General features: G+C 47.9%; 1 protein-coding gene across 11 annotated transcripts in view; it reads right to left on the bottom strand.

Moving 5' to 3' along the window:
- Window positions 1-22,701, bottom strand: part of CYRIA (CYFIP related Rac1 interactor A) — a 97,789-nt gene that overhangs the window by 39,645 nt on the left and 35,443 nt on the right. For 4 of the 11 annotated variants that reach the window (XM_073216320.1, XM_073216300.1, XM_073216329.1 and 1 more), the window contains 2 exons: window positions 18,742-18,895; window positions 407-457 (listed from right to left, as the gene is read on the bottom strand). The exons of 3 other annotated variants lie outside the window; for them this stretch is intronic. Coding sequence is in view for 5 of the 8 variants with exons in the window: in XM_073216300.1 (XP_073072401.1) it covers window positions 407-429 (23 nt within the window). In the remaining 3 variants the exon portion in view is untranslated. The remainder of the gene's footprint in view (window positions 1-406; window positions 458-18,741; window positions 18,896-22,701) is intronic. 4 more of the 11 variants (XM_073216303.1, XM_073216309.1, XM_073216311.1 and 1 more) reach the window with 2 other exon arrangements.

The following is a 22,701-nucleotide window of genomic DNA, read 5'->3' as shown; positions in this document are numbered from 1 at the left end:
GGTTTTCTGTTCTGCTGCCCAATGTGTTGCCAAGAATCCAACAGATGATTCCATTCCAAGATGAAGGAGGAGAAATGAAGTAGAGTGAGTCTATTAAGCACTTTGATCTGACAATAAAAATGAGTTAATGGCTAAAATGTGTTTTCAAAACGTTTTAACACCACAAGTAATGGCACTCGAATGGGAAAATGCCTTGAATATTCTCATTGATTGTTAATACCATGGTGTCGCTCAAAAGGGCTTGGCATTCCCTGTGGAATACAAGCAGCTAGAGTACAGTTGTAAGGCAATCCATGGGAATTCTCAAAAAAAATACCAAGAGACCATTATGGAACTGAACGATTAAGTGCAGGTTTAAAATAGCTCTTTCAATATCTGAGTTCAGTTTTCTAAAACAGGCTATTACCTCATCATAGCTGATTTCCCCATAAACAGCAATATTGCAGCAGCAAAAAGTCTACAAGAAAGGAGGGCAAATTAGATTCTCTTTTAAGGAATGGCAATCAATGCACCCCCCCCCCCCCGATTTAAAATGCTGGCGAATATGGAAATAATCAAACTGGAGCTCAGTTCTGGACCAGCCCACCCTTGAGAAGTCATTGGTGAATCTGTCCCCTTTCACTTGTGAAATCAAGAACATGGCTACGAGGAAGCTGCCTGACAAGCCTGCCCCTCATCTAGAAGGAAGGCAGGCGGTCTCAGCCCCTCAGGCCAGTTCTACGTAATGTCAAGGGGAAAGTCAACCCGTCCGGAGCCAGCAACCAAGGGACTAGCACTCCAGTCCTTTGGCTTGCTGAGTCGCGTTGGCCCATTACTTATTTCTCCTCTTTTGGTGGTCTTACTTCAGTCTAGAAACTGAAAGGGAATGCTCAGAAGTTGCCTAAAGTTTGCGTTGCTTTGACCATCAGTAATTTGGATTAAACAGACTCTCATTTCTCTTGCATTACAATCTCCTTTTTCGAGAATTCTTTCCCAGGCATTTAAATCCACAAGAGCCAGGTCCTCCTCCTGAGCACGGAGGGTGCAGAGGGGGCCTGCCACGCGCACTGTGGGTCAGACTCCCCTCCCTGAGATGCTCCTCGCCCCTCCCCCATCTCTCTGAATGCTCTTTCTTGAGTCTCTGCTTCCTCCATGTACCCTTTCAATGTGGGGCTCTGCTGGTCTTCCTTCACACCTCCTCTCACCCTCCCTGGGGAGACCCTCCAGACACTACTGTTCACCCAAGTGCTGACAACTTCTCAACCTCCAGTCCCAGGTCGGATCTCCCTCCTCAATTCCAGGTCCACAAATCGTAGCAGATTTCCTGCAAGCATAGCAATGTGGGGAGGTTTCAGTCTCCTCGAGTTCTGCCCTGCCCCAAATCCTCCTCGCTTATTCAAAGGAAGGCATCCTCATCCATCTAATGACATGAGCCAGAAACCTGAGTGCCCGGGGAGATTTCTGCATCTACTGCACCTTGTAGATGCATTCTCTCACCAGACTCCATTCACCGAACATCCCACATCTCCTGAGATCCACCGCTTCTCTATGCCTCTCCTTGCTGCCATCTGTCCTTATCGCCTCCAGACATTATCCTCACCTCCCTCGCCTCCCACAAATCCAACATCAGACATACTAAATGCCTGAGATCATGTACCTGTCTCTGAGCATGGTACAGGAAATGTGATGTGTGAAATGAAGGCTGCTGAATTAAATGTCTTCTGTTACTGTTATGTTACAATGTAACCTAAAAAGAAAAAAAAAAAAAGGCTTTCCCCTTGTGTCTGCTTGGCTTTCATTCCACGGCATCTGTATCCCACATTTGTTCTTGAAGTTTCTCTGCCTCCAGAGCCGGCTGTCAGGTGGTGACATATGACTTAGCGGGTCAAGGCACAGGGAGGCGTGGTGTTACTGAAACAAGTCCTTCTGGGAAGTGAAACCCAACAAAGAAGATTCCCACCCAGCCCCGTGCCACGGACTGACTTGATTTGTAAGGCTATGTTTTCAGATGCTGACTTTTCCTAAACTGGGGCTCACCTGTGTACCAAAGGCAGCTTTGGAATTGACATGTCAACCATTAGGAGTATGATTTTGCAAGTCAAGTTTATTTTGGGAAGAGCGGGATGCCCAAAGTTAGGTAAGTCCCCGAAAGACCAACAAAAGACATTTCACATATTGAAAACCTGAAGAAGTCAAAGCCAAGGGAGGTTGGCATGCTCCCTTAGATCTCAAGCATCAGGGGCCAAAGGGTTGAAAATCTGCCGTGAAATCTCAGAGGCAGGAGTGGCTCTGCTTTTGTTTCCAGTTTCTGAAAGGAAGAATCACTTTGATTTCAAAGCACTCTTCACTGCAAACCAAACTATTGCTTTAAAATAAAATGCCTGGCTTGAACCCCAGGCAAGCTGTGAAGACCATGCCTGTAGTGGGGGGACAGGAAAGGTGGTCTGGGTGAGAGTGTGGGGAGCACAGCAGGGATGGGGTTAGGCGGTGGGGGGCAGGGCTCCTGTGCACAGAGCAGCTTCCCTGTGACTGTGGTGGGACCTGGAATTAGTTGGATAGAAGGACAGCATGTTTTAGCACAAATGCTTTCCTAGCAAGCTGTCAGATTAAGATGGGTACAATTTTTTACATAGTATCTGGGCTGTAAAATCTGACCCAAAACTCTCTTTCAAGTTTGAGGTCCACTGAATACTCTGTACTTGGGTCAAACAGAATATGGGCAGTGCCAACCACTCTGGCCTCCTTCTTGCTACTGTGTTCTTTGCTCATGCTGTTCCCTTTGCCTGGAACACTCTTCCCTTCTCCTCTGCCTGCAGATGACCCAAATATAACAGTATTTTCTCCCAGAAACCTCCTACCTGACCCCCAGGCTAAATTTAAAAACTTCCTTGTTATGAATTCTTTCAAAGGCTATGTTTTGTTCATTTCCACTCTGTTGCCCATTTCAACTACTCTTCCCCACCCACGTACCAAGCACAGGTCCGGCACACAGCCCTCTTCACTCATGGCCACTGAAATGGACTGGAAATGTTGGATAAGTAGTCACTGCATAGCAACAATACGATGTCCACTGAACAGAGAAAGCAGTCGCTGCTAAGAGGAACAGGTCAGAGAAAACAAGCATTTCCCAAAGTAGAAATACTTTTGGTTGCTTGACTCTGTTGTTTTATGATCATTGATGATTTTGAGAATCTGATATAAATCAGTCTTCTCAGAAAAGTGCACACATGCACAGACTCACACGTGTTTGCATATCATTCCGGGAGATACAATGCACACAATGAAGTCCAGGAATGGAAATTCCTCATCTACTTTAAAGTCAGCACTTTCAGCGCAGGAAAAGCCCAGGCAGGATGAGGAAGGTGTTTCCAAGCGTGTGGACCATGCACCACACTGAAAAGGAAAAGGGGTCATTTAGTAGAGCCAGCAGGGCTTTGGAGCCTTTGGGCAAGTCGTTCTACTTTGAATCTGAATGGTCCTCACCTATAAAATGCAAATCATAATGCTTCCTTTGCATAGATTTTATTGAATAAATAAGATAGGTAACGTATCTAGTGTAGTATCTGGCATGCAGTCAGCCTCTTACAACAAATACTGATTTTCTACACCTCCTGTTCTACATATAAAAACTTACCAACCACAAGGCAAACAAGTCATTTCCCTTCTAGCAATAAATTCTGCACTGCTGCGTCTTTGCAGCGAGGAAAGAAAGCCGACCCGACCACCGCCTCAGTGAAGAGGTGAAGCCGGGTGCTGAACGGCTGCTGCGGGCTCAGTCGCATGGCTATTAATCATACAAGAGCCCATTTATGACAAACACAGGTCACTCCCTTTGCATGACAAGGCGTACGGGTCCACAGAGCCCCATTATCCAAAAAAAACAGAGCATTGTGGGCGACGCGGGCAAAGCCGAGTGCACACACACAAGCGGACATTGTGAGGCTGTTTGCACAACCCCGCAGTGCTCCTCGCGGATTTCCTGCCAAGGAGACATTTAGATCTCACAGAGTCGGTTGCAGACATTTGCTCATTCAACATGGCTTCAGGCAGGGGGCTGGAGAAACCAGGTGTGTGGTCCCCTCTGCTGGCCATCGCAGGAACTGCATGCCAGGGATGCTTGGACGATGAAGCACAGACCCGCTCTCAGGATCCCAGCCCCTTCTTGCTTTCCCTCCTTAAGCAGGGCAGTGCAGCAGACAGCAGCCTCGCTAGGCTCTGGAAAGCCAGGTCAAATCAGAATTCTAACATGCATTACTCCAGGACCTTGGACAAGTCATCTAACCCCTCAGATCTTTCCTGGGTGGAGTCGGCAGCACTCATTTGGCCAGACAGACCCAGGGCAGAGGCGTAGCAGCAGGAACATGAGCTCAGTCACTGATTAGCTGGGTGGTTTTAAGCAATGTATTTAACAACAGTTATCTCATCTCCCTGAGTCTTAGTTTCAATGTGCGTAAGACGGGGCTTATTTCAACCACCTCAAGGGTGGTTTTTAGAAATAATGGGATGATATATAAATAGCCAGATGCTTAAATGGTAGTTGCTGTAATCACTGTTACTATTGTTATTTTTATTATTCCATCCACTGGTCTCAGTTCTGTCCTCCTGGCCAAGAAAAAGGGTTCCATATTCCTAAGCAACTACTAATATCAGTGAGGAGTTTAAATCTTAGACTACATATGCTGATTTCCCAATTTATAGCTGTGCCTTGATCCCCTCACTTGAACTCCAGACTCATATCCAATGGACTATGTGAATTATAATAAACACTTCAGACTTGACACAAACATTAACAGAAACTCCACATTAAAGCTTTGGTTTCTCCTTTCACAAATTGCCCCTTCTGTCATCCCTATTTCAGTAAATGGCAATACTGTGCTTCTAGATACTTAGTCCCAAAATACTGGTGTCACGCTTGACTTTTCTCTCTCTCTCCCACACCCCATATCTGAGCTAACAAATCCCATCGACTCTCCTTTTGGGATGCATCTTGAATTTGATCATTTCTCACGTCATCCATCAGCGCCCTACACCAGCCGCAGGCCAGCACCAGATCTTGCCAATAACACTCACCGTGTGAGCAGTTCCCCAGTTCTCCTCTCACATACTACCAACCACTCAGTCAGTGCTTCTCTGGCAGCTAATAACCATGCTTTGAAAGTTGTGCCATATCAGTTCTCTGCTTAAATCCTTTCAATGACTTCCTTTTTCACTTACAGCAAAATACAAGATCCTTATCACAGTCAACAAGGCCTTAAGTGACATTATCCCAAGGCAGTTTATCTACAGCTCCTTCTCTTTCCCTCTGCTTCAGCCACTCTTGCCTCCTTCCTTTGTCTGTTATGAACTCATCACCCACGTTTCTGCCACAGAACCTTTGCACTTGCTAGTCTTCCTGCCTACAATTACTTTCCCTAGTATATCTGTATGGTTTTTCTTTAGGTCTCTGTTCAGGGTTTGCTTTTCACTGGAGCCCAACCTAACCACCCTGTCCAAAACAGTACTTCACCCCACCCTCCAACCACTGTTTTGTTTTTTCCTTTCTATCTCTATTACCATTAACATATGTACCTTCAACAACTAGACTAGAGCCTGACACATAGTAGGAACTCCTTGCATACATGTGGAATGAATGAAGTCATTCATTCATGAACAGAACTCCCATCACTCCACGGAGCTTTTCTTTCAACAAAATACAAGTTTCTTCCTCCATATTCCACGGGAGCAGAGGCTCTCAGGTCACCTGATATTTTGATCAGGCACTGTTATTGGGATAAGAATGTGGGAGAAGTAGTTGTTCCAGGAGATGGGGAAACGTCTGGTCAGTGAGCATGATCCTAGCGAGGGACAAAAACAGAAAGTGCATTTTCAGGAGCAGTCGAGGGAAAGGAGGCCAGAAGAATCAGCTGAGGAACTACAGAGGCTCTCTGAAACCTGAAAGCAGGAACAGGGTCTCCTGGTCACAGAGGCAGCTTGGCACCTTGTGGGGTCACACGATTAGTGTGTAACCCTGGGCCTAAGGACACGGGAGATTGCAGGACTGTAAAGCCTCGTTCTGCTGCCCATTGCACAAGGAGTCATGGGCTCTGCACCCCAATCTCATCTCAGTCACTTGCTATGGGACCTTGGGGAAGGTCATTCCCCAATTCCGAGCTCTGGCTATACCATCTGTAGCCCCCCCAGGATGGGCTAGACAATCTGGGAAACTTTTGCCTATTTCACGATTGTAGACCTTCATACAAGGAGAATGCTCAACAATTTCCAAATACATATTCAGGCAACCTAATGCCAAACCATGAGCTAAATTAATTAGAAACAGGATGCGACTTCGATTTCAGAAGCAGACTGCTCACTAACAGCACTTCTGCAAGCTTCCCCTGTCTTGTTCCTTGAAGCCCTGTGGCCTTCAGATTGTTTGAGAAGGACAGTAATGATAGTCCCAGCACCTTCTAGTGTACCATGCTATGTAAAATTGGCCTCTGCAGCAACCAGGGAGTGCTGTGGAGTTTATGTCTGTGAAAACACAGCAATTCTGAAATCAGGTGTAATGTTTAAGCTACTAAAGAGAAATTATTCTCAAGCCCTTGAGTATTTTTGAGGCATCAACATCATGAAATGCACAGATATGCTAACTACAAAACATTTTCATACATTCAATAAAGTAGACCCCCAAATACCTATTTTATGCAAGGCTTGGACAGTATGGTTGAATCTCTCATGTGCATTCAAAGGTCTGATATGACATTCTCTCATTCAGAGTCTTTTATTTTGGAATTTGAGAAGCAATTAAGGTCCTGCCCTAGGAGCCCAAATCAGGTCTCACTGTAATTATAATAACAGTACAATCATAACAGTAAGGCACTAGGTTGGGGATAATTTGCAAACACCAGAGCTATGTCCTTTGGCTTTCAAATTTCAAAAAAATTCAATGAGATGATGAGAAGTGATGTTAATACAATGGCTCTGTAAGTCTACTTACATTGCCTGGGAAATGGCAGCATTAGTTGGAGTAAGTAATATGCTTTTTCAAAATTTCCAGAAATTACCAGTAGAGCCAAAGATTCTATGTAGTTGCCAGAATGTTATTGGCTCTGCTGGGTCATTATCAGCACACATTTCACTTCGTATTTGACATAATTTAGCTGACCCCCACTACCCAAACCCAGCACCCTGCACATCCTTGACACTTGCTCCCAAGTTAGAATTGACCTCTTCTTCCTGTGGCCCTAATACATATACCCTATACTTCCAGTTTATATTTATACCCAAAATATAATATTCATACATATTCATACAAAGTTGAGCAATTTGAGGACAGGTCTTAATTATTGCTCCATCCTGCTTACTTGGCGCAATTCTTAACAGAGCATAGAAAGCTGGAGAACGGTCAAAGGAGTAAATACAAGAACATTTGTTCTTTGTAGAGACTAGAGCTAAATGGGATACAGTCTCTGCTGTGCTCTGCGAGCAACCCAGTGAGGATGAGAAACCATGTTCTAGGACCACTGTAAGGGATGGAAGGTTCTAGTGAGGACTGTTAGCTGGCTAAAGGGAAAGGTGTTCAAGAGAAGGTGTGTGTAAGAGAGGAGGTGACTCATTGGGGCTGGAATATTCTGGAAAGGTTTCATGCAGAAAGGGGCTGTGGAGTGGGATGCAGGAGGGGAGAAACTGCTGGTGGATATGGGCCTCTGGTGGCCCAGGAACTGGGAGGAAGGGAACGCCAGGCTGCTGAGATCACATACTCTGGGTGGGCAGGTGGAGATGAGGGGACTTGGGAGCAACAGCTGCCACAGTGATCAGCTTTGAGTTCTGTTGGCAGATCTGGTTATGAGGAAGTGGTGGCACTGGTTTCCCTATGTGGCTTTTAAACCTGCTCTAAAGGTACTTCTCTGCCAGACAGACTTACATTGCCCACTGGCTGGAGCTTGCCAAGTGCCTGTCTGGCCCCGGGGGTTGCCCTGCCCTCCGTACCTCTCTCCAGAGCCCCGCGAGCTCTCACGCACCTTCCCATGCTCCTGCCTCCCCAGCTGACCGCCCCTGCTCTCCCCTCCTAAAGGTGGACGCCCCTCGGACCTACTCCCGTCTGAATCCACAGCAGGCCGCCCGGGGATTATGCATTTGCTGGATGAATGAAACATGAGTGAAGAAGGGACGGTGTGAATGCCAAAATCTTCAAAGACTTCTTGTCTGAGTTCTAGCCATTGGCTTAGAAAGAGGAAAAGAAGGAGGATGGGGCCATGGAGAAGGACCAAGAGGGAGAGGCAAGGAGGGAGAGGGAAGGAGGGAGGGAGGGAGGAAAGAGAAGAGGGAAGAAAAAACACTGTCTCCCCGCTTTCACAGCTGGTTTAATAAATATATGACTAGTTTCTGTCATGTGAGGAAGCGGACAGGACTCTCATGCTATACTTGAAAATTAAAAGAAAGAACATGTGAGTCATCAGAAAAGCAAAATATGGCTTCAGTGATGTACAAATTAAGTTCTGAAGGCAGCCACCAGGATCTGCGAGCAGCCTGTGTCCTTCCCTCGGAGAAGATGGCAGTGACTCATTTGCACAAAGAGCAGCTTGTGACAGTGTCCCAGGGCAGGCTCCTGTCTCAGGCCCTGCCAGGTGGCTCTGGGAGGCCGAGCTGCCGGAAGTCCCACATCAGGGACGGGTGTTGCACGAGTAACAGTGTCTCCTGTTGTGGATTTGCATTGTGTGGCTGCTCCTTTAAACTGAAATTTCTGTGGGGTGAGAACACAGAAGGCTGAGTACCACCTCTGTGCACCTGCTGAAGGGGGTACTCCCTGCCTTTGCCTCTGAAACTGGGGGGCAGCAAGAGAGAGTCCTGTCCCAGGTAACAACGCAGCTGTTCAGTCGCCTGTCCTACAGCAGATGAGGGCTGACATGGAGGGCGCTGAAACTCCAACCCTGGAGACTTGAAAGATTACTTCACTCATTCCCCTGCTTCCAAAAATCCACAAGACCCTATAACCACGCTAATAGCAGCTGTTAATGGCCAACCTTGCACTCAATGCTATCAGAGATGCTGCACACAAACTCTCTCATTTGATTCTCACCATGACCCTCAAAAGCAGGTAAGTAGTTTAGTTTTAAGGGTTACTATGTTTCTGCTGATACATATATTCTGCTCTGCTAGAATAGTTTTCCTCTGGACAAATGCAAGAGCTTGCAGTTAAGCACTTTCTCCACTAAGAGGCATTATCATCTCACATTAAAAATGCCAGACCCAGTCACGCTGCGAACTTAATACAAAAGCAGAAGTTTGTAGAAAGGACAAAGCAGAGGATCAATTTCAATGTCCTGAATATTTTCTAAAATATATCCCTCTCAGTGGCAAAGAGGATTCAAATCAACAGCTGTAGTACCCAGTGCGGTAACTCAGTTCTTGTTCTTGTTCAAGGTCATTTCAAAAGCACTGGTCTTGACCACTTGGCTAGAAAGGGAGCCATGACATTTGAGCGGGGGGAAGGGGGGAAATCAATAGATTCAGCCATTTGGCTAAGTAATCATCGTTTTCAAACCCTTCTGCTATTTCTTAAGTCACATTTTCCACCAAGGGAAACATCTGTCTTGTGGCTGAATCCTGAATCCACTTGGGTCCAGTTATAAAATATAAAGAGTAAAAAAAAAGTCTGAAATCCTCACCCATGCTTATCAGAATGAGTTTCTATAGGTTACTTTGGCAAAAAGTCCATCAAAAATTATATTTTTGATCTCGACAATACTCTGGAAGTACAAATTAAAATTAAGGTAGTGGGAGATTCCCCATTAGCACTCTGTCCCCCTATCCTGGGCTCATAGACGGACAGGCATACAGAAGTATGGCGTTGTTTGCACACAGGATGTTCCTGTAGGAAACTAGCAGTAAACAGAGAGGCAGCAAAATCACCCTGGAACTTCCCTGTTGGGATGGATCAACCGAGACCACAATTAAACCAAACAACTCACCAAGTTTATCTCCAAAGTTATGCTTAAGCCCGGCCCTGCTCTTCATGACTCAGCCATGCACTATCCTGATTTAAACTCACCCTGCAACCGGGTTCCCAGGCTGGTGTCTGTGGCCGCAAATGACTAAATCTGAAAGCTTTTGCCCTTCATCTCTTCTGGGGCTTACAGGCCTCACAGAGAGATCAAGTACTGGTTAGGCCATTTCTTAATTCCACTTAAAGAGAGCAAATTGTAATTCAAACACGAGGTCTGGAGCTGATCCGTAGTTTCAAATAATCTCAGCTCATCCGGTGCCCAGTGGAGTGTGGGAAACACACTGAAGGTCAGTGGAGACACCAGCTAGCTTTTCACTAACTAGCCTGTGGCCTTGGCTTTAAATCTGAGAACCACTATACTAGACTAAGGGTTGGAAGGTCCAGTGCTGAACCCCCTTTTCATCCTGTATCTTTCAAGTAAAGGCTTGTTTCAGGAGTGATTCTTTTAGAATGAAGGAAATCAGGAGATCCCCTGCTGCAGGTTAATACACATCTTGTTTTAGGAGTGATTTATTTATTGATCCTGCTTGGCATGAAAGGAAGCCCAAAAAGTATTCAGGGATAGCATTTATTGGGCCCCATTGTGGACCAGGACCTGTGCTAATTGCTTTACATATGGTATCTCCATCCTGAGCCTGGGACTATTTGGTGTTAAAGTCTATTCTTTCTATTATCAGTGTGCATCTCACTCCCCCAGCCTTGGTTCTCTCCACTGAGAAAAGGATCAGACAGAAGCTGGACCTGATGATCTTGCATATCCCTCTAAAATATAAGCTTTTATGAAATTCCCAAGGCAAAACTCTCCTTGGAAATCTCTGTTAAAATAGAAAACCCAGGAGTTTAAATACAACACTTGCTTAACTTTAAGAATAAAAAAAGGAAAACAATCACCATCTAATGTTTTCTCCATTACCGACCAGGCAGCTGGCATCTCTAGGAACCAATGCCAGCAGCTTCTGTTCAGCTCCATCCAGGGTCTGTCCCGGGTGTGACCTGGAAGGTGCACAGGGCACAGGCAGCTGCGCCTGTCTTCCTACCCTCTGCTGGGGCAGTGGTTGGCATGGCGATGCCTGCAACAGTCCTCGCTTGATTCCTCCATTCCCTTTCAGTCTATTATCACTGTGTGAGATCTTGCCCAGCAGAACAGAGCAATCCTGAGGGCGAGGTCTGATGTCAGAGGCGAACAAGCAGGTCTTTGTCAACCCTTCAAGGAGAGGAGGCCTGGCTCTGAGCTGCACAGAGGGCCTGAGCTCCCTAAGCCGGGAGCAGCTGGCCTGCTCCAGGCCTCCGAGCGGCTGCCACTAGCACACCGAGAGACCTCTTCCCGACACCAGAGCTGGGCAAAGTGCAGGGATCCCCGCGCTGCACCCGCAGGCCCTCCACACTGTTCACACACACCAGCAAACCCCTCACGCAGCTCCCCGCCCACCTGCTCTGCTCCCCTCGCTCATTCAGAACTGCATCCCACCCAAAGTCATCTTAGTCGACTGCTCATCTTCCCTCAACCACTCTCATTTCCTGCCTCCATCCCTGCCCTGCCATGGCCCTGGCCCTCCCAAGGCTGCTAAGAAGCCTCCCACTTAGGGGTCCCTCCTGCCTCTGATCTCCTGAAATGCTTCAGTTGCTCTAATGGCACAGCTGGTGTCCCAGGCCCGTGATGACTGACTGTGTGGACCACTGTTGCTGACATCAGCTTTGAACCTCCATCTTCTAGGATGAGTTCTGCACACATGAGATGCTTAAGAAATGGCCATGAAATGACTGCAGCCACAGCACATCCTGGAAACTTACTTTCAATAGAATATTCAAGTGAGGCTTTAGGTCAAAATGAGAACAGCCAACACTGATGGAGTCCTTGCTATGTGCCAGGCACCACTGGGAGCTTGTACAACCCATTAACTCATTCAATGATCGGAGCAGCCTAACAAGGCAGGTGTTATTGGCTTCCTCAGCTACAGGTGAGGAAACTGTTGGGTGTAGGGTGCAGTAACTGCCCGAGCTCACCAGCTGGTAAGTGGCAGAGGAGGATTCAAACCCAGGCGGTCTGGCACCAGGTTGTGCTCCTAACCACAATGCGACACGGCATTTCATGATGACCGCAACTAAAACAAATCTCACCTGGAGTCCATTCTGATGCACAGTATTTGTTTTGTGGCATTCCTTACAACTAGGGACGTGTGCCTTTGCAAGCGTCACCACATTCCTGGGCCCCTTGTACCCCACGTTATGGCAGCTGAAGAAAATAGATCACTATTCCTGTTCTCCTTGACTAGCAGCAGAGTCAGTAGAAGAGAAAGCTGCCATGCTGGGAAGGGGGTCCTGTCGGGGACACTGATGGCCAAGCAAGAAGTCTTTCCAAACACTTTCCAAGCCTGCTTTCAGCATGATCAAGTCTGCAGAATTCCTCAGCCAGTTTGCAGCCTGGTCCTGACCCCTGGATTCCTTCCAGCTTTGCAGGTCAGATAAGGTCCCCGTCCTGCAGCCATCGGGCTGGAAGCTTGCAAGTCCCAAACAGAGAAAGGCAGGCTTGCCATCAGGGCTAAGCCAAACGCTCCAAGCCAATTTTCCTATTTTCCAACCCAGAGAAGGAGTGGACGGAGCTATGGGGAAGCTAGAGGGCCAGAACAAAGGAACGGAGCAGGAGTCGGGGCTGCACCAGGGTTCCCAGCCTCAGGACGGGGCACAGGCTGAGCCTCCTCTCACCCTGAAACAGATCAGTTGGTCTGTGCTCAAGGGCTCATGGGCTCATAGAGGCCCTGCCTGTCATGAAAAGGTGAGGGGTCTAGTTTTCTCACCGTCCAGAGGCATGTCCTGGTGGAGGTGTGGTGCAGGTGAGACGCCACACGGGTCCCGTTGGACCACATGCAAATTCAGCTGGATGCGAGGACTCTCCGTGGGAACAAGTTCAGAAGTGGAAAGCCCTGGACAAGCAAGCCCAACTCCCTGGGAGGGTGACGGAGAAGGGAAGGGGCTGTGCAACGTCAGATGGCGCATGTGCGCCAGAGCTCCGGCGAGGATCCAAGATAACATCACCTCTTTGCTTCCTCTTAGTCCTTCCTTTCCTTTCTTCTCTCCTCTTTCGTTTTGAATTTCCCCTTATGTCTGTCATAGGCATCCAAAGGAAATGCCTACTCCCCCTGGGTACAGCCAGGGTTCTAGAGAGAAGAAGGTGAGAGAAAGTTCATGGTAAGGTCTTTCCTTAGAGGGAGAAGAGAAGACAGCCGGGTGCTATGTCTCCCATTCCACCTAGTCCATCGGGAAACACAGAAGTTCCCCAAGAACAAAGGACAAGGAAACCCTGGCTTGAGGAGGCAAAACTGGGTCTCTAAGAGCAGAAGCGGCAAGAAGGATGTGTCTCGGGGTTGCCTGGGTCTCCCAGCAATGCCAGTCAGAGCAAAGTGCCCGCCCCTTAAGCTGCTTGCTTTGAGATGTTTAAGCCAGCGAGAAACGAGATGCTGTTGGGTTCAGAGATGGCTCTGTAAGGAGGGGAGGGTGCCCAATGCCAGAGGCAGGGGTGGCCAGCTCCCCTGGCCTGACAGTGGGCCATCTGTCCTGGAAGCGTATGAACAGACACCTGCAGGGCCAGATGTAGAGTCTGCTGACACCAGAGGGAGCTGGGAGCACTTCCAGGCACACGCACCTCTGACTCCACACTGGGATGCCAGTGCTCTGCCCAGGTGTGCACTCCAGGGGCTCTGGGTGAGGGCCGTGTCCAAGGATGGTACTTAACCACTCCTCCTGGATTTACCAGAAGTTTCACCTGTTTGTAGATAGGGAGACACAGCAGATACAATGGAAGAAGAGAGTGTGAATCCTGACCACCTACTAGCTGTGGGCCTTGGACAAGCCACTTCATCTCTCTGAGTTTCAGTTTCTTCTTCTGTAACTGGCATCCTGGTGTGATGGGAATATTCAGCACCAGGAAGTGCACAGACCTTGACACACTTCAGATTGGCAAGTGTACAGATTGGCAAGTCAGTTCTAACCCATCCAATCATCTTCCAGCCAGTAAGTGTGACTGGAGGTCATTGGCACCAGGCTCTACACGAGGTTAGAATAAATTCCATGTAATAATATTCTATGTAATATACATGTCTGTGTGCCTGTATGCACACATATATATGTGAACTTACATAGCATACACATTTATGTATATACATGTACACACACATGTGTGTGTTAATAATATGGTTTTTTTTTTCCTAGATGAAGGTAGAAGGACAGAGTCTCTTGCAGTTTTCACTGGGAAGAAGCAGACCCAGTTCTCTGTAAAGCTGAATTGCGCCACCAAAGAGCTCTGGCACAATCTGTGCTGCTAAATCCGTGTTTCTGGATGATGGCGATGGATTCCCCCTCCTTCTCTTTTTTCTACTTCTTTTCTTGGTCCCCCTTATCCTATTCTGCTCACTAACACCTCCATGGGGTCAGGGAAGAGATCACCTCAAATTAGTCAATTTTATTATTTTTAGTCACTGTTAAGAACAAAGTGGGAGGATGAGGAGGTGTCAACTAATGGATTTTTAAAAAGTAGAGTTGAGGCATTATCTATGCTTGATGATCATACTGGCTATTTCCTTCCCACTATCATAACAGATAATTGAGTATCAGCCCTTTATATAGAGTGCTATTCTGTACTAGGAGTGTCTTTCTCACAGCTCCCAACTCCTACTCATCCTTCAACACCCAGCTCATCATGCCCCTCTTGGAAGCCTTCCATGACTTCCCTAGGCAGATAGCACACTCCCTCTCTATATTTACATAATTTTGTCATGCTGAGGCTCTTACCTACTATCTTCATCTGTGACTGCTGGCTCCCCTTTGTCACAAGCTTACAACCTCCTTGAGGGGCTGACCATGCTTGATTTGTTTTGATAATTCCCAGGCCTAGCACAATGTCTAGCCCATGGTAGGTGTTCAGATAGTATCTGTTCCATGAATGTGTACATCTCTAAAGAGAATACTCTTATCTGAATATTCAACAGGGAGAGGGTTGAGAGATGGGTGTCACTGCTTGCTTTCTCACTAGAAGAAAATCTATCAAGATATAAATTCCATCATTGCCACTAGAATAGCATGGGTTTTTGGCAGCCACTCTCTCCAATCGGAGAGAAGGTTCCTGTTCTAACCATTTCCCAGCAGTTTGTGCACCAAGACGGCACATGAAACATTGTCAACATTTAACATCCACTAGGCCTCATGGTGGTGGAAAGGGCCAAGCTCTCATCTACACCAGACGGCTGCCTCATCCAGTCGATCCGTATGAATCTATTTTATTTTACAGCTGAGGAAACTATGAACTTACAATATTACCAGAAGTGTAAAATTTGCACTTTAAAAGTGGAGGATCAAGGAAAATTTGACTTTTGCTTCATAAAATCCCAATCTTAGCAGGTCATCAACCTTTCCTTAAAAAAATGCCCTGAGCTGTCCTGAGGGTGGACTCAACCCCCTTGGCCTGCTATTCAAGGCCCCTGGTTAATCGTTCTAGCTTCCCTCCCTGAATGAGTTTCAGACATGCCTCACCTCATGCTACACAGCCACAGAGGGGACGGCGCACAGCGTTCCTGCAAGGGGCTCCTTAGCTCACGGCTTCCCTTGGCCTGCGAACTCCTCAGAATCCTCCACCCTCTGTGCTCTTCACCCGCCTGACAACTCAGTATCTCCAGGCCTGAAAGGGGACACATATCCAGGGAGCCTCCCCAGCTCTGTGCCCCCTTGGGCTCCCTCACACCCACTTTCATTGCAACACTGACAAGTATGCAGGTCTCCCAGTGACCCCATGAACACCCCCAGGGCAGGGGCTGCATCTGGTCGTCATTCAGCCCCGGTCTACGCTGGCACTAACATTAAATAGGCACTCGAATGTTTGCTGAATGAATTGACCCTCCCTGTACTGTGAAGGCGAGGCTTGGCCATAGTCTGTGAGAATGAAATCCGCAACAGCTGGCAGAAGCGACCTGTGGGAGGTTCCAGTGGAAAATTCCTACTCTAGCGAATTGGTACCACAATGACCAAATTAGAACTACTCACTTTGACCTCATTTATCGACACAGCTCCCCAGGCAGCTCTGAACTCCCACCAGACCATGCGCTCCTAGGACGGGGCAGGTCTCACGCTTCTCCAGGGTGTCAGTACCGAGCATCCCATGGAGGTTTCTGAGTGAACGGCGAACGCTCCCTCATTACCATGTGTAATGAGGATGAGCAGCCATCCTCATTTCCCCTTAGAGATGAGGCCTTTGCCCGGATCTGGGGAAGAGGGAGGAAGGGTAGAAGAATCTCTGGGAAGGGTCAGAATATAAAAGCCCACGTCCTTACAGTGGCTCATGAAGACCTGCGTGGTTGCCCGCTCCTCACCACCCTCACCGCCTTCCACCGGCCCCTTGTTTCTTCTGCTCCAACCCTACTGGCCACCTGCAGGTCCTCAAAGCCCACCTCAGAGCCTGTGCGCCTTCTAGCCTAACTCGCTCAGGGCCTGCTCAGATTTTGCCTCGTCAAGGAGGTCTTTCCTACCATCCTGTATAAAACAACAGTGCCTATTGCCCCAACTTCCCACGTCTCTGGCATGGCTTTATTTATTTATTTGTTCTGCTTTATTTTTTTACGTAACACTTAACCTTCCCTGACATAATGTATGTCTGTTTACTCGCTGACGATCCCCTGATCCGACCAGAATGCAAGCTGCCGAACCCAGAATGGCACCTGCCACCTGCTGAGTAGTACATGATCTATGAATGTCTGTTGAATGGAAGGATGGCTGGATGAATGAATGCCTTGTAAGAGTAACAGACATGGAGGAAAGTCAAGGCCACACCGCGGGGGTTGAACACGCACTTGAAGCCTGACTGTCCTGCTGAGCGCAGACCAGGATGCCTGCCCCAAATCCATTGGTCCCAGTTGCCTGGATGTTCCCCTGGGTCTTGGAAGTAAGCTGGTCTGAAGTGAGAAGGCTGCTCAGGGGAGTTAGTTTTCATCTAATACCTCCTGGGACAAAGGATGGAGTCATGGGGCAGGAGCAGGGAGGGCCCTGAAGCTAAATATTTCAGGGCAACCCTCCCAGTGGCTGTGTTGGAAAGGACAATCTGGCCAAAGACGAGCGGAACACTAAGCAGAACTCTGAAATCAGAGGCCTTGGTAACAGCTCTTATCTTTAGCTTGTTGGAATGTATGGTGTTGCAGACAAAGCCTATGGGCAGATTTTAGGCACAAGGTTTGGATGGCACCCAGAGGGGAATCCAAGCTATATTTAAGTAGCTCTAATTAATGTTGGACACGGAAAGGAGCTAACATTTTTTTGAGGTCTACTATCAGCAAGAAACTCCACAAATACATCTAAATTCTCTCCTTTGATCCTCACACAAGCCTATAATGAAGGTGTTCTGTTCCCATCTTACAAATGGGAAAACAGAAGCTCAGGAATTTAAAATGATCTAGGCAAAATCACTCAACTAATAAAGGGCAGAACTGAGATTTGGAGTCGGGTCTGTCTAATTCCAAAAGCTCTTCTTCCTCTGAATTGTGCCACAGCTCAGCGCCCATTCTATGGGAAGGAACCAGAAAAGGAAGAAAGGAAGGGAGCTCAACATGATCCTATTCCCCCCCAAAATGAGAATCTGGTATAAGGAACAAAGTCTGGGGGACAATGATCCTGGAACTCAGAACTGGAAAACGTCTCAGAAATTATCAGGTCTGACCTTCTCTCCTGTGCTCAGCTTTATGAAATGCTTCTGGTTTTAGTTTTCAAGGGAATTCAAGATGTCTAGATGAAAAAGAAGAGCTTTAGGACAGAGGACAGCAGAAGGTAACACCAGCAACTAGGACAAGATGAGCAGGCAGGCAGGTGCGTGGCCATGTCAGCATCTTGGCGTCTCCTCTGTAACTCCCGATCTGTAGGTGTGGGTGCCCTGGGCCAGCTTGAAGGACATGCATTACTATAAAGGGTTCAGGGTGCTGACCCCTCAGTAGATCTTTATTCATGTGGGAGGGAGATCAGTAAATGTCGGGTGCAAGTTTAGTGAAGAAGTTCAAGAGGATGCAACCTCATCTTTACAGGTAAGAAGAAAAGTGCCCCTAACTGAGGGGGAAGAGGTGACAGAGGAGGAAAGTAACAAGAGAAAACCAATGTGTTGGCAGTGAGGGAAGAGGCGTGGGGCACGGTGACCTACAGCTTAGGTGCCAAGGTGCTGTCAGATGATAACTTCACGAACCGAATTTGCCTTTAAAAATGTTATAGCAAGTGAGATGCCAGCTGGACCTCTGGTATAAGAACTAAATTCCATCCCGGGTTGGCTTAAGGGCTTCTCCTCTCCCCCAGCTCATCTAAACCTGCATGACCAGGATGGGCAGAATCAAACCCAGACTGTGTTGAATTTCACAGGGATTCTGCAAGGAAAAAGTAACCTAAAACCACAGCTCTAAAATCTGCTCTCCCCCTGCATGGAGTTCTCAGCTTCTCTAGTTCATACCTAAACTCTCACAAGACTCAATCAATGTAGCAACAGGATCCACTCAGAATGCAGTTACAGATCCCAGGGACCTTTCACCACTAGATAATTACAACTACTCTGAAATGCATGTCAGTTATTAATTACATTTTTTTTCTCTTTACATGTTTATGGTTTAAGAAGCATGGCTTCTAATCAAAGCTGTTATGTCCAGTGAAATGGCAATCCTCACTACTTTCAGGTATTCTATAAGTATGCATATCACACATACCTGCACTACAAATATTGGCTATCACCGTGCTGTCTGCTATAACCAGAGTCACTTGTTTCTTACCTGGAGGCCTCGTGTGAGATTCAGGTTCACCAATTCAGACTGATGGGACGAACCAGCTGAGCAGCTGTCTGGCCAATGAGTCTGGCTTCCCCAATCTGGGCTGTGGCCCCCTAGAATCCTGTGGTTCCTCTGTCCTTAAGTGAGTGATAACCTGCTAAAGGGAAGGCAAGTTGTGTTACTATGACAGGCCATTTCCTGTCCTTCTCTAGAAACAACACATCTTTTAAGGAGAGCAGAGAGGGTCCCAGAACCACAGAGCACCAGGGGCCGGAAGAAATCAGTGTGGCAGCCTTGTCCTTGACAGGTCTGTGTTCTGTAGTTGGGGAAACTGAGGCTCAGAGAAGAAAGAGGTGTCACTCAAGGATTTAGCAATTTGGAGGAAGGATCCCGATGAGAACATGTCTCTGCCTCTCTGGCCTTTGGAATTTTTTAAAAAGCCGCCTCATGGTCAGGCTGACTTCTCCAACAAGTGGCCAGTGACCCTGCATGGGAAGTCTTTTTTTAAAATTCTTACCAGATTTTCAAACCGGGAGGTGGCTTTTTCCAGATTGCTGTTTTTGTAGTTTTGCTGCTGGGAGCTAAATGAGTAAAACAGTCCACCTCGGGCATGTGGTTGGGATGGTTCTCCCTGTTTCCATTAGAAAAATATTGTGGACTAGCCTGAGCCTCAGCACAGCAGCAGTGGGTTTTGTTTCCCAGTGACAGGCAGGTGTGCACCGAGCTTGTAGGTCTCTCTGTCTCTGTCTCTCTGTCGTTCTCTCTCTCCATGGGTTTCAGGAAAACACAGTAACAGACATGACTCCCCTCCCCTGGGTATCATTTATTATGTGATTTTTCTGGCTACTGCACATTTGAACAGCCACTCCTCTGTGCAGAGAACCAAAACCAAGGAAGGGATCTCACATTTATGAAGCAAATAATATCTGCCAGACATACAATGTGCATCATACAGATATGCTTTCCTACTCTGTCCTAAAAAATTTCCTGTGTGGTAACATTAATTCCATTTTTTTCCCAAAGGGTTACAGAACTGAGTTTGAGAGAACTAGAATGATCTACAGAGTTAGAAGAGAACATGCTACAGCATCAGAAACGAACTCATTTCTAACTCCCAAATCCATGTTTTGCCCATCTAAACTGGACTACAGTTACTAGGCCAAAACACTAGGAGTTAAGATGTCTTATTTTTCCAGCTTAGCCTCAATGCAGGAGAAAGTTCTTTGGAAGCTATAAACTGTCCTAAGGACAAGAAGGACTATTCTTGTTAGATTCTCTTTCAGCCAGGGGCCCGAAAGGGCATGGCTTCCTGCTGTGTTCCTAGCTGGGCTCCTGTGCCCCCTAGAAGCTGGGCTGGCCCTGGCTCCCAGCAATAAGAGAGCCTGTCAGGAAATCATGATTATCAACGCTCGGGGCTTTGTTCCTGTTCTAAGACAACAAGGGACATGGTTGGAGAGATGGGGTGGGGGTGGAGAAAGAGGAAGAGAAAACAGGAAGTAAAGGGGGGGGAGGGAAGGAAATGGTAGAGAAAACACAGCAACTTTGCAGAGCTCTAGGCCTGACGGGAAAGTGATTTTTGAGCCGGCGTTTGTGGGACTGGCCCTGCATTTGGGAAACCAGGTCATGGTGGCAGAGGAGGGAGAAGCTTGTTTCCTCCAGATTTGGGGTTGTGCTGTCAATTTCTACCACAGAGCAGAGCATGAGGAAAAGGGTACCTTAACACGGGGGCTGATTCCTTCGGGCACTTGGGTGTAGACAGCGAAGGAGATGAATTTCTAAAAGAGGATCCTGGTGTGAGACGACCTCACTCCCCTCTCGGCTGTGCCTGGGAGGCCAGACGTGCCACAAAGGAACCCGGAGACTAGAGAGAAGATGCTGAAGTGATTGGTGGGAGGGGTGCTATCCCACCCCCATTTCTTCTTCCTCAAACACCCTCAGAATGACAACACATTTTTCATGTACATGATTGGGGCTTGAGTCACCCAACTGGGCCCAGCAAGAATCCCACTTTCTTTTACCACACAACTAATAGGGTCCAGACCAGGATGCTAAAGTACTTCCAGAAGCTTCCTATCCATTTTGTTTACTTATTCACAGACATTTGCAAAGGTTCCCCAGCTTCCAACATACACATTAAGGAGTGCAGTCACTGGTATGTTGAACAACTGCACAGAGTGAGAACCCTCATAATAGCCTAATCAGACTCTAATGCAGATACTATCATAGTCTCTGGTTTCCTGACTGGTACCAGGAGAGGCACAGGAAAGGCAGAGCCCCCTATAGACAAGCTCTCAGATACCAGTCCCATCCATTCCAGTGTTCCCCAAACTGGTTGTGCACCTATCTGGAGAAGCTTACAGACAGCGCAGTCCCACGTCAGAACTGGGCCCAAAGCTTCTGGAGAGTTTTGATGTCATCGATCTGGCTCTGGGTCACAGACCAGGGTTTGGGTGACTTGGACCCCTCTCCAGCCTCTGTCCATCACACAGACTGGGTTGCGGGGGCCTTCCAAGGGAGGGGCATGGGCCAATGATCTGCCCCTAATTCTGTAAATTATCTCCCCGCCATCCAAACAAACACAGAGCAACAAAAATAGCACATGTTTGAGAGGAGCCCAAGTGTTTGGCAGTGACGGCCGGTAGTTTCCTGTCTGAGTCACCCCTAGGCCAGATGTCCACCAGGGAGAGCAGAGATCAAGCAGGCAAGGCAGTCAGAACCCCCATCTCAGATCCCCCCAAAATGACCTCTCCCAGCACAACACTCAACTGCTTCTGTCACCAGCACTGTGGACAGCCAGAGCTGTGGCCAAATCTCTGCTCCATGGAGGAGACTGACACCACCTAAGACCACAGGAGTCTATGCTGTAGCACCTGGCAGCCAGCAAAGCGTTTTTAAATATCTTGTTTTCCTTGGTCATTGTAAGAGAGATACAAAGCAAGAGGTAATGACCCCATTTCAAAAATGGAAAAGCTATCCAGAGTCATGGAATGACTTATCCAGGGCCACACAACAGAACTGGCATCTCCTGACTTCCACTGTAGTGACCTGTGACCTTTCCCCTACAGCCTGTGTCCCTGCTCCACTGTTCAGTAGAGGGGCTGAGGAATGGCCTAGAACAGCCACATGTCTTTCAGTTTGGAACAGCTCTGGAAGTGGGAGGGCAGGGAACGGGTCCCCTGAAGAGAGGGCACACAGAGGGCAAGTGGACCAAGCTGGGAAGCCCCAGTCCACCTTCCAGGCTATGCAGACGAGGACTCTGAGCCCGGGGTGGGAGCCTGCTTGCTCAGAGTCCCAGCTCACCAGAAGCACAGCCTAGACTCTGAGTCACGGAACCTCAGGGTGGCCTCCCCCATGGCGCCATGGGCCCTGGCCGACATGAAGAAATTCAACCAGGCAGGTTTGTAGATAACAAACGTGGCTGCCTATGTGTGTCAGGTGGTGTTTAGCACTATACAGCTGGTAACCCCCTGAAGCTTCGCAGCACATGCTAGGCGGGCACTGTTCTTGTCGCCTTTCACAGATGAGGTGACTGAGGCACTCGTCCAAAGGGGGCTTGCTTTTGCTGTAAAACCAAGGGTTCAGTTCAGGCAGTCTGGCTTGAATTCCTGCTCTTGATCACAATGCGGTACTCCCTCTGAAAGCTGCGACGTCGAGAATGAAAAAAAGGGCGGGTAGGGGGAGGCAGGTAAAGAAAAGGAATTGTGGAAAGAAGCAGGCAATTAACTAAAGACACGAGGAAGAGATGACACCTTCTTTCAAAAGTCAGAGGAAGGGAGGAATGTCTCCAGGTGGAGGTATTGAGGGTGCTGAGCAGAAAGGACCAGCAATTCGGCCCCAAGCCCCCCTTGGGTGGCAGCCCTCTGTTCAGCCAGCACAGTAAAGGACATCCTGGCCTTGGTGTTTACTCAGCACCTCTCTGCTCCTGGGAGGAGGAAGTAAGTTGGGCCAGGAGGGGCCAAGGGA

Source organism: Manis javanica, chromosome 1, assembly GCF_040802235.1.
Source record: "Manis javanica isolate MJ-LG chromosome 1, MJ_LKY, whole genome shotgun sequence".
In the NCBI taxonomy this organism is placed as follows: domain Eukaryota; kingdom Metazoa; phylum Chordata; class Mammalia; order Pholidota; family Manidae; genus Manis; species Manis javanica.
This window is presented reverse-complemented; position numbering and strand designations above follow the sequence as displayed.